Source organism: Cryptomeria japonica, chromosome 11 (genome assembly GCF_030272615.1).
Source record: "Cryptomeria japonica chromosome 11, Sugi_1.0, whole genome shotgun sequence".
Classification (NCBI taxonomy): Eukaryota; Viridiplantae; Streptophyta; class Pinopsida; order Cupressales; family Cupressaceae; genus Cryptomeria; species Cryptomeria japonica.
The window spans coordinates 302,405,376-302,422,752 of NC_081415.1; the positions used below are offsets into that span (position 1 = coordinate 302,405,376).

At 35.9% G+C, this 17,377-nt stretch overlaps 1 protein-coding gene across 1 annotated transcript; it reads left to right on the forward strand.

Moving 5' to 3' along the window:
• Positions 1-5,939: 5,939 nt before the first annotated feature.
• On the forward strand, positions 5,940-9,532 carry LOC131072118 (serine/threonine-protein kinase D6PK). Its single transcript, XM_058008182.2, has 2 exons — positions 5,940-6,965; positions 8,454-9,532. The coding sequence occupies exons 1-2, from the start codon at positions 6,367-6,369 to the stop codon at positions 9,358-9,360; spliced, it is 1,506 nt and encodes a 501-aa protein (XP_057864165.2). The 5' UTR covers positions 5,940-6,366; the 3' UTR covers positions 9,361-9,532.
• Positions 9,533-17,377: the final 7,845 nt, after the last annotated feature.

Here is a 17,377-nt window from a genome sequence, read left to right on the forward strand (position 1 = left end):
GTAGAGCCTCAATGGTTTTGACAAAAAGTCAAACCCTAGCATTACTGCCATCAGAGGGTATTTGACTAGACTGACTAGAAGTCTAGTCACCCTCACGATGAACACTACCCTCAAATCGATGATCAACCATGTGGAAAACATTTGCATGTAGTTATAAAAGCAAATAAATTTTTAACTAATTTAAAGTAATTTGAACTAATTCAAACTATTTTAAACTAATTCAAACATTTTTTAAAATGATACTTAATTCTAATTTAAAGTGATTCAAACTAATTCAAACTATTTTAAACTAATTCAAACATATTTGAAAATGATACTTAAAATTCTAATTTAAAGTAATTTGAACCAATTCAAACTATTTTAAACTAATTCAAACAAATTTCAAAATGATACTTAATTCTAATTTAAAGTAATTCAAACTATTTAAAACTAATTCATTATAATTTAAAGTAATTCAAACTAATTCAAACTATTTTAAACTAATTGAAACAAATTTCAAAATGACACAATTCTAATTTAAACTATTTCAAACTAATTTGAAAACACACACACACACACATGTACATACATACACATACACATACATACACATACACATACACATACACATACATACATACACATTTATACATACTATACATATACACACATACATAATACATGCATATATATAGATACACACATATATGCATATGCACATATATATATATAGTCACATACATACACACATACATACATACATACACATGTACATACATACATACTCACATACACACATACATACATGCATGTACACATAGATACATACACATGATGTACACACATACACACACACATACATACATACATACACACATACATGTACTATACATATACACACATGCACACATACATACTATACACACACACACATACACATGTACATAGACATACATGTATGCACATACATATATACATGCATGCATGCATTCATACATAGTTACATACATATACACATGAACATACACACATACATACATACACACACACACACATACATACTATACATGTATATGTGCACATACACGCATGTACATACTATACATATACACACATACACATACATGCATGCATACATACCTACATACATATACACATACACACATACACACATACACGCATATTCACATATACATATACATACATATACACATGCACATACATACATACATACATACATACATACATACATAAACACATACATACCTACATACATACACACGTACATACATGTAATCACATACATACACATGTAAATACATACACACACACACACACACACATACATACATACATACATACACGCACATACACACACACATACATGTAAATGTATGTATGCATGTGTATGTGTATGTGTGTGTGTATGTGTATGTGTATGTGTATGTGTATGTGTGGGAGTATGAGTATGAGGATTGAAGTTTGTATGTCTGTACATGTCTATTGATTAAAAAAATTTATGGTTTCATAGTAAGGTAATGAGAAAATGTATTTTTTTGTCATTGTTTAATAGTATTGATTAGATTTTTCTTATGGTTTCATAGGTTGGGTTTTCAAATTTTGTTTGGTTTAATGTATTTTTTAATTTTTTTTATGGTTTAATACAAGGGATTTTCAAAAAATTGATAAACTAGAAAAATAAAAAATAAAACATAACAACAAATATATTTATTTTTTAAAACACAAAAACAAAACAAAACAAAAAAGGGAAGAAATTTGTACATACCCGAAAAAAGAGAACCCACCACTAAGCTCTCTTTGTAGTTCAATTGAACTCCCAAAGCTCCCAGGTGCTAAATGGAGGGGGCTCACAAAAAGCCGGATTATATAGAAACTTAGTTCAACTAAACTTTTTCTGCCACCTACGTGCCACACCTATGCCAGTGGGCACCACATGACAACAAAAAAGTTCAGCGAAACTAATTTTGGCCGAACAACTACAGTTGGCCTTAAGTGCAGCATAACATTGTGCTTTTACCCAAAGTTGGATAGAGGATATGCTCCTTAACTATAATACATGACAACAAATTTGACACACTCATGTCAAATGTGCATTTTGAATGCTAGATAGGTGGTAATAAAGCTACATAGATAATATTCTCCTTAATTACAAAGTGATAGCAAATAACAAGCTCATGTCAAATGTGCATTTTGGGTGTTAGATAGACAGTAGTAAAGTTGGATAAACAATATGTTCCTCAATTGCAAAACGATAACAAATAAATGAAAAATGTATATTTTGAATGCAAGACTATAGACAATAGCAAAACACTCTAGATACACATTTTATTGTATTTATTAATTCATTAAAATTCTCATGTTTTGGGCTTTTGCTTTCCTGTTGCTTTACGATTAAGAAACATATTGCCTATCTAGCACCCAAGATGCACATTAATTAATTAATATTTAAAATCCAATGTACGTGGATAAACAATATGCTCCTTAATTGCAAAGAAATAGCAAACTCATGTCAAATGTGCATTTTTGAGTGCTAGATAGACAGTAGCAAAGTTGGATAGATGATATGCTCCTTAGCTACAAAGTGATAGCAAATAACAAGTTCATGTCAAATGTGCATTTTAAGTGCTAGATAGACAATAGCAAAGTTGGATAGACAATATGTTCCTTAACTACAAAACAATAGAAACTAAGAAGCTCATGTCAAATGTGCATTTTGAATGCTAGATAGACAATAACAAAGCTGGATAGATGATATATGCTCCTCAACTACAAAGTGATAGCAAATAACAAATTCATGTTAAATGTGCATTTTGAGTGCTAGATAGAGGATATCAAAGCTCGATAGACGATATGCTCCTTAATTGCAAAGTGATAGCGAATAATAAGGTCATGTCAAATGTGAGTGCTAGTTAGAGGATATCAAAGTTCAATAGACAATATGCTCCTTAATTGCAAAGTTATAGTGAATAGCAAGCTCACGTGGAATGTGCATTTTGAGTGCTAGATAGAGGATATAACTTGATAGACAGTATACTCCTTAATTACAAAGTGACAACTAATAGCAGGCTTGTGTCAAATATACATTTTGAAAATAGATAGACAATAACAAAGTTGGATGGACAATAAGCTCCTCATCTGCAAAATAATAGCAAATAAATGTCACATGTACATTTTGAATGCTAAATAGACACTAGAATAACTCTCTAAGTGCACATTTGATCCTTCTTCTTAGTATAGCCTAAGTTGGACTCTTGAAAGAGGGATCACAAGTTCAAATCCCACATTTGTAGTGCTCTAGCCCATCTATAGACCCATATATAGATTGCTGGCATAGTAGATTATAAAAGACACTTTTCTTTTCTTTTTAGTAATCCATTGAAATTTTTAAATATAATATGTATTTTTTTGCTGACATAGAAGACTATAAAAGACCCTTTCCTTTCCTTTTTAGTAATACATTGAAATTCTTAAATATGATATGTATTTTTTATTATTAATTAATAAAATATGTCCAATGGGATCCTGAGGGTCTGATAGTCGTTGTCGTTGAGGAGAGGGGGAGTGGGATTTGGTCCATGTTAACCGTTTGTGAGGATATGCTCCAAATCCACATCACAGCAAAATCTAACACTAAAAATCCCGGATAATATCCACTGAAGTGTGGAAAAATCTCACACGATGCAGCAGGCAAAATAAATTCTCTACACAAATCCATACAATATACGGTGATTGTCCACACATAAACATACAAGGTCATACTTTTCTCTAGATGATGTTTACTTGTCCACCTTGGTTGACAGTACGTAAGCAATTTTAGACAATAATCAAAGCCGGGATTACCCTTTCCCATGTGGGTTGTATGGCAATAGCACTTCACACAGCACGCATTCCAAGTGGAGACAGATTCCAAATTATGTAGTGGAAACAGACAAGAGCCGGAATTTGTATACCCAGCAGGAGTCGAATTTTGGCTACATCTAATGGGTCTGCTCACAATGGGGCACTCCTGCGCTTCAACCGCTCAGCTCGCTTCCCAAAGATGAGCCCTAAAATTTCTTATCTAATCTTATTCTCCCCACCCCACCACACTGAACCAGAATAGTACAGCACACTCCTATTGTCCATACCAGTAATTTCCTGTGATCCAGGGAGACAACACACCAAACATAAAATATTGGTATAGCCTGCACTATGATATTATTGACTTCGGAGTTTTCAGTTTTAATGTTTAGATTTCTGAGTCAGTTTATTTGGTCTTGGCTGTCGTTTTAGGTGGTTGGTTGATTTTTGATTTGTCTGTAATGTGTGGATGAGGGTCTGTTGGATATTTTTCAAGAGATTGGAGGACTCGCCCTATAAAACGTTAGCAGTGGACTAAACTCTCAATACCCAATTATAAGTACCCCTTAAAATTTCTTATCTAATTTTCTCTTCACCACACTGAACCAGAATAAGGCAGAAAAACACAGGACACTTCTTATGCCAATACTAATGATTTTCTGTGATCCAGGGAGACAACACGCCAAATATAAAATATTGGTATAGCTTGCATGATGATATTACTAGAGTTTGAGTCGGAAGCTTTTAGTTTTAATGTTTACATCTCTGGGTTAGTTTATTCAGTGTTCGTTGTCTTTTAGACTATCCAAGTCGTTGTTTTGACTCTTGATTTGTCTTTAATGTGTGGATGACAGTTTGTTGCATATTACTACCTAAAGAGATTGGAGGGACTCACCCTATAAAGAGTTAAGTTCTAGAACGCTGAACTAAACTCTCAATTTCCAACTATAAGTACCCCTTAAATTTCCTATCTAATCTTCTCCCCACCAAATTAATCTAAAACGTAAGCAGATAGTACATGAGTACTTTCGTATGATCTAAGGAGACATGCATCAAATATAAAATATTGGTATAGCTTGCATTATAATATAACTAGAGCTTGGCTTGGGAGTTTTTAGTTTTAATTTTAAGATCTCTGGAGTTAGTTTATTTGGTCTTGGTTGTCGTTTCAAGTAGTACAAGTGATTGAAGTGACTCTTGATTTGTTTGTAATGTGTGGATAAGAGTACATTACACATTACACATTACTCAAGATATTGGAGGGATTTGACCTATAAAAATCTAAGCTCGGAATCACTGGACAACTCTAGTCCCAACTATGCCCATTAATATTTCTTCTCTAATCTTCTCCCCACCAGCCTGAACTAGAAAGTTGACAGATAAGTACTAGACACTCTTATTGTCAATACCAATAATTCCTTGATCCAGGGAGATGACACACCAAATATAAAATATTGGTATAGCTTGAATTTTAATATTACTAGAGTTTGACTTGGGAGTCTTTAGTTCTGATGTTTAGATCTTTGCGGTGAATTTATTTGGGCTTGGCTGTCATTTTAGGTAGTCCAAATTGTTAATTTGACTCTTGATTTGTCCACAATGTGTTGCACATTAGATTGGAGGGGCTCACTCTATAAAAAAGCTAAGCTCCAAAGCACTGGACTGAACTCTTGGTTTCCAATGATGCCCCTTAAAATTTATCATATAAACTTCTCCCCACCAAACTGAACCAGACAAGAAAAGCACAGGACACAACATACCAAATATAAATATTGACATAGTCTGCATTATAATATTACTAAAATTTGATTTAAGAGTTCTTATTTTTAATTTTTAGTTATCTCTAATCAATCTGTTCAATCTTTAACTGTCATTTTAGGTAGTCCAAATCATTGATTTGACTCTTAATTTATCTCTAATGTATAGATGGAATCCATTACATATTATTCAAGAAATTGAAAAGACTCGCCTATAAAAAGTTAAGCTCCTGATCAATTTTCAGCTAGTAGAAAAGACTCGCCGTATAAAAAGTTAAACTCCTTATCAATTTTCAGCTATGCCCCTTAATTTATATAGTCTTCTCTCATCAAACAAAAAGAGAATAAATGCAAAGAAACAGAAGACACTCTTATTGCCAATACCAGTAATTTCTTGTGTTCCAGGGAGACCAGACTAAATATTAAATATAGGTATAGCCTGCATTATAATACTGCTAGAGCTTGACTTGGGAAGCATCGTTATAGGTATCTCAGGCATAGCTTCGTTTGCATGTGTAGGTCTGTCTAGCGTCTACTCACTCTGTCAATCCTCTGTGCACTTTCTGACCTTAGGTGTGAATAGTTGCTTGCAGCTCAGAAACCCACACACGCAAACGCACTGCCTGGTCGGACGCCTTTATTAGGCCTGTCTAACGAGGAGTACTAGAGGCCCGCCGCCCCCTCCAGAGGCTCTCACAGAGTCACAAGTCAGAGTTTCAAAAGTGAGACCTTTCAGAATGGTTTGAAGGTGGGTTCTTGGGGACAAACAATGGTGTCATTTCTGTGTCGTTCCGTTGACTGTGATTTGACAATGAATATGGACAGCTGCTGCAGTTCAACTTCCATGAGCGCCGAGAGTTCGGGTAGCAGTAGCACGGGCATCTATGATAATGGAGGCCATGGAGGAGGCAGGGGAAGGGGCACGAGTGCTAGTACTCGTATTGGTACTGGTACGACTTTGGTGCCCGTGAAGCCTCCTCACAAGGCTAATGATGCGGCGTGGGAGGCCATCGAAAGCGTGCGACGCAGAGATGGGGGCGTGGGACTGAAGCATTTCAAGCTGGTGCGCAGGCTGGGCAGCGGTGACATTGGGAATGTGTTTCTGTGCCAATTGAGGGGAGGTGGGAACTGCTTCTATGCTATGAAGGTGGTCAACCGAGAGGCCCTTGCTCTAAGAAACAAGCTGCACAGGGCTCAAATGGAGACGGACATCCTTAGCATGCTTGACCACCCATTTCTTCCCACTCTCTATGCCCATTTTGATTCCTTCCACTATTCCTGCACTCTCATGGACTATTGCCCCGGTGGGGACTTGCATTGCCTGCGCCACCGGCGACCCGGGAAACGGTTCTCTTTCAGATCTACAAGGTTTCTACTCCTCCACACCAATCTCAATTCTACATCGTTTTCTTCACTGCAATGTGTTTTCTGCTGCCTATGGTGATTCCTTTAGGATGCGGCTCTCTGATCCTGTGAACGCCATTAAAGTTTGTTAGCCGCAGACATTTTTTCACTTAGACATCGGGTCTAAGAGTATCTCTGTAATATGTTTACCTTACCATATTCATCAGAGAGCCATGACCATTCAGTGCCATACTTCGACTTTCTCTTTTCCTGTTCCTGTTGATTCAAAGACTTGTTTTTCAATTCTTTTTAGACTTTTTGATCTCAGGAACACCATTAAAATTCTTTGATTTTATGACCCATAAACATATTTCCACTTAGATGTCACTTCTAGGCGTATCTCTGTAAATATGTATACCTTACCATATTCATTAGGCAGACAAGACCACTCAGTGCTATACTTAGGTTTTTTTCTTGTCAGTCTTGTTTTTCGATTCCTTTACTTGTCTGTGTTTAACTTACAGCTTTGAAATGCAGTAGATGTCAACAGAGAACTATATAGCTCGTTCACTCCTGATTTTTCTCTTCTTACTTTCTCTCTCTTTTGGGTAGGGAAGTCTATTTATGCTAGCTTGCTTGATTATGACACTGGATGGATAGTTTTGGACTTAGAATCTGCTTATTAGTCTGGTTGTTGCAGGTATACAATTCAAAAAAAACGTTATCAAAGAAGCTTCCAGCCAATTCAATATAAACAGAATTGAGGCTATGTCAAAAGATTCATAATGTATTCTATGATTCATCATAAGTTATTTCTGAATTAGTTTGTGTAAGATTCTTTTTCAAAATATTTCAGAATGTATTCTATGATCCATCATAAGTTATCATAAGTTATCAATGATTCTTATCACACTCTATAATCCATCACCCATTATTGATATTTCAGATCACACTCTATAATCCATCACCCATTATTGATATTTCAGATCACACTCTATAATCCATCATCTAATATCAATATTCCACTCACACTCCATAATCTATTGAAAAGAAGAGAAATGAAGCTATCTTGTTTATTTTCACGTTCTCCAGGTAATGCCATCTAGAGTTGCACTGTGGAATTAACCAATTTCTTAGGCCTCTAGAGAGTGTTGTAACCACAGCATTTAAGTAGTACAGCTTTCTTAGACACCCACTCGTCCTACTGTGAAGACAGTTGAATCGCAGTGATATGAAGGAGCTTGCAGGTTGCAAGGCATTGCCATTCCATCACACATGCAATACTAAACAAGGAGCCAGTTACAACATTAAACATCTCAGAATACTAAAAACCGGATCTTTGATAGGAGACAAGATATTATCTAGCAGTAAAAAAGTTTTGATTGTAATGAATTGTTTTGATGCAGTACTATAAAAAGCTTTGAAGTGTGTTGTCAATAACATTTTTTTAAAGATTACTATCTTTTCATCTGATCTGGGACCAGAAATCTAAAACCCATGTTTTATGACCAGGTTCTATGCAGCAGAGGTGCTTCTTGCTCTGGAGTACCTGCACATGATGGGAGTGATATACAGGGATTTGAAGCCGGAAAACGTGCTGATTAGAGCAGACGGTCATATCATGCTCTCAGACTTTGACCTCTCCCTAAGATGTGATGTAATCCCAACACTAGAAACCGCCAGTGAAACCAAGAACACACATCACATGAGCCGCGTGCACACATGTCCATCAGCCCCCTCCTACTGCAACAACACCACCACCACCACCACTGGCAGCAGTGCAACAACTATCGCCATAAAACCATCTGCAAGCAGCTGCATGCCCCTAGTACAGCTCCGCAGCTGGTTACTATCAAACAAGAAAGTAAAGAAAAAGAAAAATACCAAGAATGGCAATAAAAACAAGATCTTGGTTTTGGCGTGCAAGGTGCAGGCAGAACTGGTAGCCGAGCCGTCAGAGGTTCGATCCCGGTCGTTTGTAGGGACCCACGAATACCTGGCCCCCGAGGTGACCTCGGGCGAAGGGCATGGCAGTGCAGTGGATTGGTGGACTTTTGGAGTCTTTTTGTTCGAGCTGCTCTATGGAAGAACGCCTTTCAAGGGCGCCAATAACCGCACCACCATTCTCAACATAATCTCTCAGCCCCTCAAATTCCCCTGCAATCCCACTAAGGAAACTCCAGCCTGGGATGCCGCCAAGGATCTTATTTCCAGGCTCCTTGCCAAGGATCCAAGCTCTCGGTTGGGTTCGAACCGGGGATCTGCTGACATCAAAACCCACCCTTTCTTCAAAGGAATCAACTGGGCTCTGATACGTTCCACTGCTCCTCCTGAGATCCCAGGTCTTACCAGGACTCGAACCTGCTATCAGAAGAAAAAACCCTCCGAAACCCTCCCTTCCTACTTCGACTACTTCTAAACTAAGAAAAATTCAGTGGAGGTTGGGGAGGTGGGTGGAATCTCCATCCATCCACATTTTTTTAGTATTGTAAATCAGTCTAGTGCAGATAGGAGCCTTGTTATTCTTAATTATCGCCCATCTGTAATATATTGAGCTGCTTCTAATCATCGTTGAGATGTAAGTATTTTAAGTTCCTTATCTATAAAGTTTACATTGTTTTACTGATTATACAACCATGTGTAAGTATTCTCAGTTTCTTATCTGTAGATTTTAGATTGTTTTACTATTCTTAATTATCGCCCATCTGTAATATATTGATCTTCTTCTTAATCATCGTTGAGGTGTAAGTATCTTAAGTTCCTTATCTATAAATTTTACATTGTTTTACTGATTATACAACCATTTGTAAGTATTCTCGATTGTTTTACTGCTTATACAACTACCCTTTTGTCTTTCATCCACATTACATTATATGGTCATACAAAATGAACTCCTACTTGAATCCATGTTTAATAGATTATCTATCATCTTACAAAATAAACTCACTTGAATCCATGTTCAATAGATTATTTAAGATCATACAAAATGAACTCACTCGAAAAAAAAAAAACACACACATATATATAATCTTTTTAGCTTTGAAGCCATAAATAATTTCACTATGCAATACAGAAGAATCCTCCCTATTAACCAACTTAAGTTGCACATAGATTAGCCAACTCAACTTATACACAGTGATGATTGTTGAAAAGACAAGCCAGGACCTGATTTCTTATCTATAGATTTTAGATTGTTTTACTGGTCATACAGCTAAAGGTAAATTTCTGTGAAGTTCATTCCTGTGGATATTATTTAGATATGATGAATGTATGATAGATTGTTTATGATCGTACAAACTGAACTCTCACTTGAATCCCCATATAATATGATCTCCAGTTTTAAAGCAGTAATGCATAGAAAAGAGCCTTCATCAAATTAACCAACTTAAGTTGCACATAGAATAGCCAACCCAAATTGTACACAGTGATGGTTGCTGGAAAAGGTAGGCCAGGACCTGATCTCGTGTCCCCAAAAATAGCAGTCCAAAAAGGGAATTGTGCAGAGAGAGAGAAAACACTCAAATCTCTAATTTACATAATGGATTTGAATTGTTTTTGCTTGCAAAATATGTACATTTTTTAATATAAATTTGTAGGCAATGGTTAATAATTCAAAATTTGTTCTTTTCATGGAGAATTGTATATCATTCATGAGTTTGTTTTTGCTATTGGATAAGAGAACAAATGCATATGTTGATACCTCTTCAGCTGAGAGCCAAAGATCGAGGAGTATCCATTCCACTAAGGTCGTCCCGACATGATTCCTATCTTGTCCCTTATATCATATCTCAATGAGTTTGAACCTTGGTGAATGATGTAATCCAAAGAATATGCCATCACCCTCACCAATTCTTCTCAATCAATTGAACTACAACCAATATTTGATATTGCATCTAATAACATTTTTTCAAACAATAAATCCTTAAATTTTCAAATATTATCACAAATTTCGAGCATGGTCAACCATTGATTCAACTCCCCTAACTCATTTCAAAACATCCCTGTCGAAACCCTCTTTAGGAATTTGTAGGCAATGGTTGAAGTTTTATTAAAATTCAAAATCCAATATTTTTCATGAAGGATTGTATATCATCCATGAGTTCAATTTCACGATTTCTTATTAGATAAGGTAACATGAGCCTATGCTGATATCTCTTTGGCTGAGAACTAAGGAGAGAGGGGTATCCATTCCACCAAAGTCATCTGAGCATAATCTAGAGCTCTTCCCCTATTATCACACCTCAATGGGTTTGAATCTTGATGAATGATCTAACCCGAAGAAAATACCATCACCTTAACCAACTTCACTCAGCCAATTGACCTACAACCAATTTTCAATTTCACATTTCCCAACATTTTTCCCAACAATAAATCCTTGCATTTTCATAATACTATTAAAGTTACTGAACTCACCTCAAAACATCCCTACAACCACCCACATAAAGGATATACAGGATTATTTATAATCTTTGGGCACCCATCAACCTACTTTCTCATCTTTGAGCTCCTTTCTGTCTAAAATAATATTATACGTATACTAGAAACCTTATTGTCAGGATTGTAGACGTATATTTCATCCATCTTAAAATTCGGAATACCAATCCTCGTCATAAGCATAAGTACAGATAAAACAATGCACAGGATCTGTAGGAACAGAATTCTGAATGTAGGAAATCTGTGTTCCCAAGGTTTCTTCTGTTGTTTTAGCTCTTCCAATAGTTTATAACCGCACGAACTTGAAAAGTTCTACAGTACATTTAATTTTAATGCCATATTTTTCCTTCCCCCAACATCTTACATTCAATGGTGGGCAGCCAGGCGAACATAAACCTGCATGGAGGGGCCAACATGTTTTAAAACCCAAGTGGGCTGATGAACTCCAAGAATACGGCAGTTCATAAAACTAGCTGGCGTTTTAGAACATCCGTATTCTGTGCACCGTGCACAGTGCACGGTGCAAGTGAAAGAGAAGAATAATAATAATGTAACGGGCAACCCCCTGTTGCATGTGATTCATTTTCATTCAACCATCTATTTAATGGTGTATTTCTAAGTACAGGTTGGATCTCTCTGTGATTAAATGCTCAAGTTAGCAATGAATATATTGGTCTATGTAAGGTTTTGGTCCCGTGGGCATTAAAAGTTATTCTATTTTATTCTATTTATATGTCTAAATTTCATTTCCAAGATTCAAGATTATTGTTATAGGGATTCTATTCTATTTTATTCATATGTCTAAGCTTCATTTCGAAGTTAGAAGATTATTGTTAGAGGGGGTTAAATTTGATAGTCGTATGACTATATTAATGTGTTTAGTAAAATATAATCATTTTTTTAAAGATGATTGCATAACATAAAAGAGAAGTTTGTAGTTATTAAGAGTCATTCTATTTTATTCTATTCTATTCAAATGTTTAAACTCCATCTTGAAGATAGAAGATTATCGTTAAATTTGATGGTCATATGACTGTATTAATGTGTTTTGATGTTAAAATGTAATCCAATTAAGATGATTGTATGACATAAAAGAGAAGATTTTCCATAAGATTGTGTGTGTGTGCACACGCACGCGCACGTGCATGCATGCATAATAATGCACATTTTATCATTTTAAGGTGATTTTGATGAGATAAGTTCATTTTCCAAGTAGAGTTGGCCATCAAACTCAGCATCCATATCACTTGTCACCTTTCACAATTATCATTTATTATTTGTTATTAGCTAAAAATAAAAAATGGGTTATCAAACTTGTTGTAGCCCTCGTCCCTCCTAATTATTACATTATGATGTCCACTCTAACCCTTGTAAGCACCTCAAAGACTAGCATTGGCTTTCTTCTAGACACTTCCCAACCTTCCCTCTCAAGTATATATGTCTACAATACCTAGTTAAGCTTCAATTTTCCCCTCACCTTAATCTCAAGTGGAATTGGCATTTGAAGGTAATTTGGATGAGATAAGTTCATGTGAAAAGTAGAGTTGACAATCAAACTTAGCCCCCATATCACTTGTCAACTTTCACAATTATCATTATTTTATCTTTTATTAGATAAAAATGAAAAATGGGTGATTAAGCTTGTCGTATCCCTTGTCCCTCCTAACCTTTACATTATGTTGTCTGCTCTAAACTTTCCAACTCTATCAAAGATTAGTATTGGACGTTTTATTTAGATATTTCTCTATCTTGCCTCTCAAGTATATCTATCTACAATTCCTGTTGGCAACAACAATGAAGGAAAACTGAGAGGTGGGGGGTGAATCAGTTTTCACTGGATTAAACAATTTAAGCACAATCTTATATCTGATCAACTGCAGCAAGAATGAAGATAGACACAATAACAATAGCACACATAACACCAATATTTTGACATGGAAAACTCGGTTAAGGGAAAAACCACGGTGGGAACCTACCCACAATAAGATGATACTCTGCAATAGTATGTGTAAATATTACAATGGGGAATGCACATACATTTAGGCACACTACCTAGAGATCACTGCAAAAAATATGATGACCTAGAAGGCTACAACCTTCAGGGAAGGTTCACTACCTTACAAAAATATTTAAACTACAACTCGGTTAAGATGAATTGAAAGAATAGCATCTACAAATGTCTAATAACAGTTTCAGTTAAGCACAATTGTCTGCCCTGCAACACTCTCTGTTTTACACTTCACACCGAAAGATAAATTCACTTGTTCGCACATACACCACTCTCTGATAATGCAGACACAACCACCATACCTAAATTACATGAATATAACACCTATTTATATAGATCATCAACCTTGACTATAAGGTCGGCTCAACCCTTAACACCTAATTACAAAATCACATCACACGATACATAAATCAATCACCAGACCAATACAATGTCATGACAACATAGCATGGACCCAAATCAACTCCTCGAACACGCAACAACACCAAAAATCTCGCCAAGATCAACCCCACCACGTTACACCACCAAAAATGTCGTATAACATGAAGAATATCGCCAGACCCATAAGATCTTCAATAACACGCACAATGATCAATGTAGACCACCAAAACAAATAGGACACAATTAGGAAACACCAACAAGCATGTTAGAATCATTCGCAATAGCTGCACCAACACCACTTAATCATACCTTCTTTGATCAACCCATTAATGCTCAAGAACACTCAACAACAGCAACTCAGACAAGAAAGATAACTCGTGGAGCACCAGATCACAAACCATCTGAATTGAAGATACACACAAACATCCCAAACACTCTCTTAATTCCGCAACACAAGATATAATCATTTTGGAGCACAACGAATCAAACACCAAAAAACTGCAACACTAAACATTGAAAGACCAATCTCCATACCGAAATCCACAACTTGATCAAATCACATACCATCATGAAATCAATATAGAATGAAGTATCTCTAGTTGATTCAGCATATCAAATAGATAAACCAACTAGATGAACTCATTGCAAACAGCAGATCACCAAAACACAAGAATATGTTGACATCAATGACAACAACATATCCTAGTAGCAGCAATATTCAACAATCTCCTCCTTTGGCATTGATGGCAACATATGAATGTGAAAACCAATCAATGCAAAGGAATAAGTCAACATCAACAATCTCCCCCTAAAATCAAACACAAAAAGCTTCCAAGATAAGGCAATTTTTCAGATGCTTCTCTCCCCCTTTGACAACAATGCCAAAGACATATACAAATCATGCTTCTCTCCCTCTAAGAAGAACAATATCTCCCCCTTAGGATAAACTCACACACTAAACCCTACACTGACTACCCTGGCTGAGTAGCAGCACCAACTCATCAACCCAAATAAGAAGATAAGACTGTGAAATCCACCAAATTGATGCATCTCAATGCATCTAGTTCTCATCAGGAGGGGCATAGACCCTTAACTTGTCTCTCAAATACACAAATGTATCTACAAGAAAAGACTTAGTAAAAATATCTACAATCTGATCCTTTGTAGATGTATACTCCAACTCGACTTCTTCCTCACTGACTTTCTCCCTCAATAAGTGATACTTAATTGATATATGCTTTGTTTTAGAGCATAGTATTGGATTCTTGGAAATATTAATAGCACTTGAATCATCACAATATATAAGAATAGACTCATCATACACAACACTAATGTCCTTCAACATATGCTTCATCCAAACTACTTGAGTATAATTGCTAGCAGCAACAATGTATTCAGCTCCAACAGTAGATAGAGATATATAACATCTTGTTTCTTACTCACTAATGAAACCAACTTCTTCCCCAAAAAGAAAGCTCCACCGATAATTCTCTTCCGGTCATCAATTTCACCTACCTAATCAGCATCAGTATAAGCACATAACATGAAATCATCTTTCTTCGGATACCACAAACCATAATCAACAGTCCCCTTCAAGTATCTGAAAATCCTCTTCACAACAGTAACATGACTCTCTTTAGGATTTTCTTGAAATCTAGCACAAAGACAAACAACATGCATGATTTTCGGTCTAGTTTGAGTCAGGTACAACATTCCACCGACCATCGATCTATACAAGGTCTTATTAACTTTCAGAGATTCATCTTGCTTAGACAACTTGCATCTGGTCACCATAGGAGTTCCAATAGGTTTGGAGTCATCTAACCCAAACTTCTCTAATAGTTCATTCACATACTTAGATTGGGAAATGAAAATGCCTATAGCAGTTTGTGTAATCTGCAATCCTAAGAAGAATTTCATCTCACCTATCATAGACATCTCAAACTCTTTTTGCATATCATCAGCAAACTTCATACTCAAATCATCATCTCCTCCAAAAATAATGTCATCAAAAAATACTTCAACAATCAAGATGTTATCATTATCAACCTTAAAGTATAAATTAATGTCAGCAGTGCCTTTATAAAATCTCAACTTCATCAAGTACTTGTCCAATCTAGCATACCAAGCTCTAGGGGCTTGTTTAAGTCCATACAGTGCTTTCTTCAATCTGCATACCATGTCTCCTTCATTTTATAATGAAAATCCATCTGGTTGCTCAATGTAGACTTCCTCTTCAAGATCACCATTCAAAAAGGATAACTTGACATCCATCGGACATACCTTGAAATTCTTATAAGCAACATATGCAAGAAGTAATCTAACAACTTCAATTCTAGCCACCGGAGCAAAAGTCTCCTCATAATCAATCCCTTCCATCTGTGAGAATCCTTTACATACCAATCTTGCTTTGTTTCTTACCACTTCATTGACTTCATTCAATTTATTCTGAAACACCCATTTTGTACCAATCACATTTTTGTCTTTAGGTCTCGGAACAAGTTCTCATGTGTTATTCTTCTCAATCTGATTCAACTCTTCTTCCATAGCTTTAATCCAATTCTCATCTTTACAAGCTTCAACAACATCTTTAGGTTCAATCTTGGAAATCAAGCATATTTCTTCAGCAACAATCCTTCTTGTAGTCATCACACCTTTGTTTTTATCACCAATAATCTGATTTTCTGAATGATTTAATTTCACATACCTTAGAGTCTTCTGATTCTTAGGTTCTTGAACTTCTTCACCGACAACAACAATATTCAGATTAACTGTCTCTACCAGAGTATTCTGCTTCAAGTTCTCAGTCTTTACTTGCTTTGAAATGATATCTTCATCATCAAACTCATATCCGTGACATGCTTTGATCTATTTTCCATGAAATTCATCTACCTTCACATTAGCACTTTCCACTATATTCTTCAACCTCTTATTGTAACATCGGTAGACCTTACTCTTAGTAGAATAACCCAAGAAGATTCCTTCATCACATCTTGCATCAAACTTTCCTATATCCCCATCCCTTTTGATATAACATTTACTTCCAAAAACTCCGAAATATCTAACTATAGGAATATGAGCAAACCATAACTCATAAGGAGTCTTACCAGAATCACCTTTTATATGCACCCGATTAAATGTGTAAACAACAGTGCTAACAATTTCTCTCCAAAAGGTCTTTGCAACATCTCCTTCAATCAACATAGTTCTAGAAACATCCAAAATAGTTTTGTTCTTCCTTTCAACAACTTCATTCTACTGAGGGGTTCTAGGAGCAGATAACTATCTTCTAATTCCATTCCTTTCACAAAATGAATCAAACTCACCAGATGTGAATTCTCCTCCTCTGTCAGATCTTAGACATTTCAACTTCAATCCTATCTTTGTCTCCACCTTAGCTTTGAATATCTTGAACTTCTCCAGTGCTTTTGATTTCTCCCTTAGAAAGGTAACCCACATCATTCTAGAGTAGTCATCAATCAATAACATGAAATAGTTGTCACCCTGCACGCTTCTCACTCTTGTAGGACCACACAAATCAGTATGCACAAGATATAATAATCCATTAGATATATACTTCTTACTCTTAAATAAAATTGTTGTTTGCTTTCCC

Coding starts and splice junctions, on each gene's coding strand:
- LOC131072118 (XM_058008182.2), top strand. CDS start 6,367: ATGGTGTCATTTCTGTGTCGTTCCGTTGACTGTGATTTGACAATGAAT. Junction 6,966..8,453: donor TTCTCTTTCAGATCTACAAG/GTTTCTACTCCT, acceptor TTTTATGACCAG/GTTCTATGCAGCAGAGGTGC.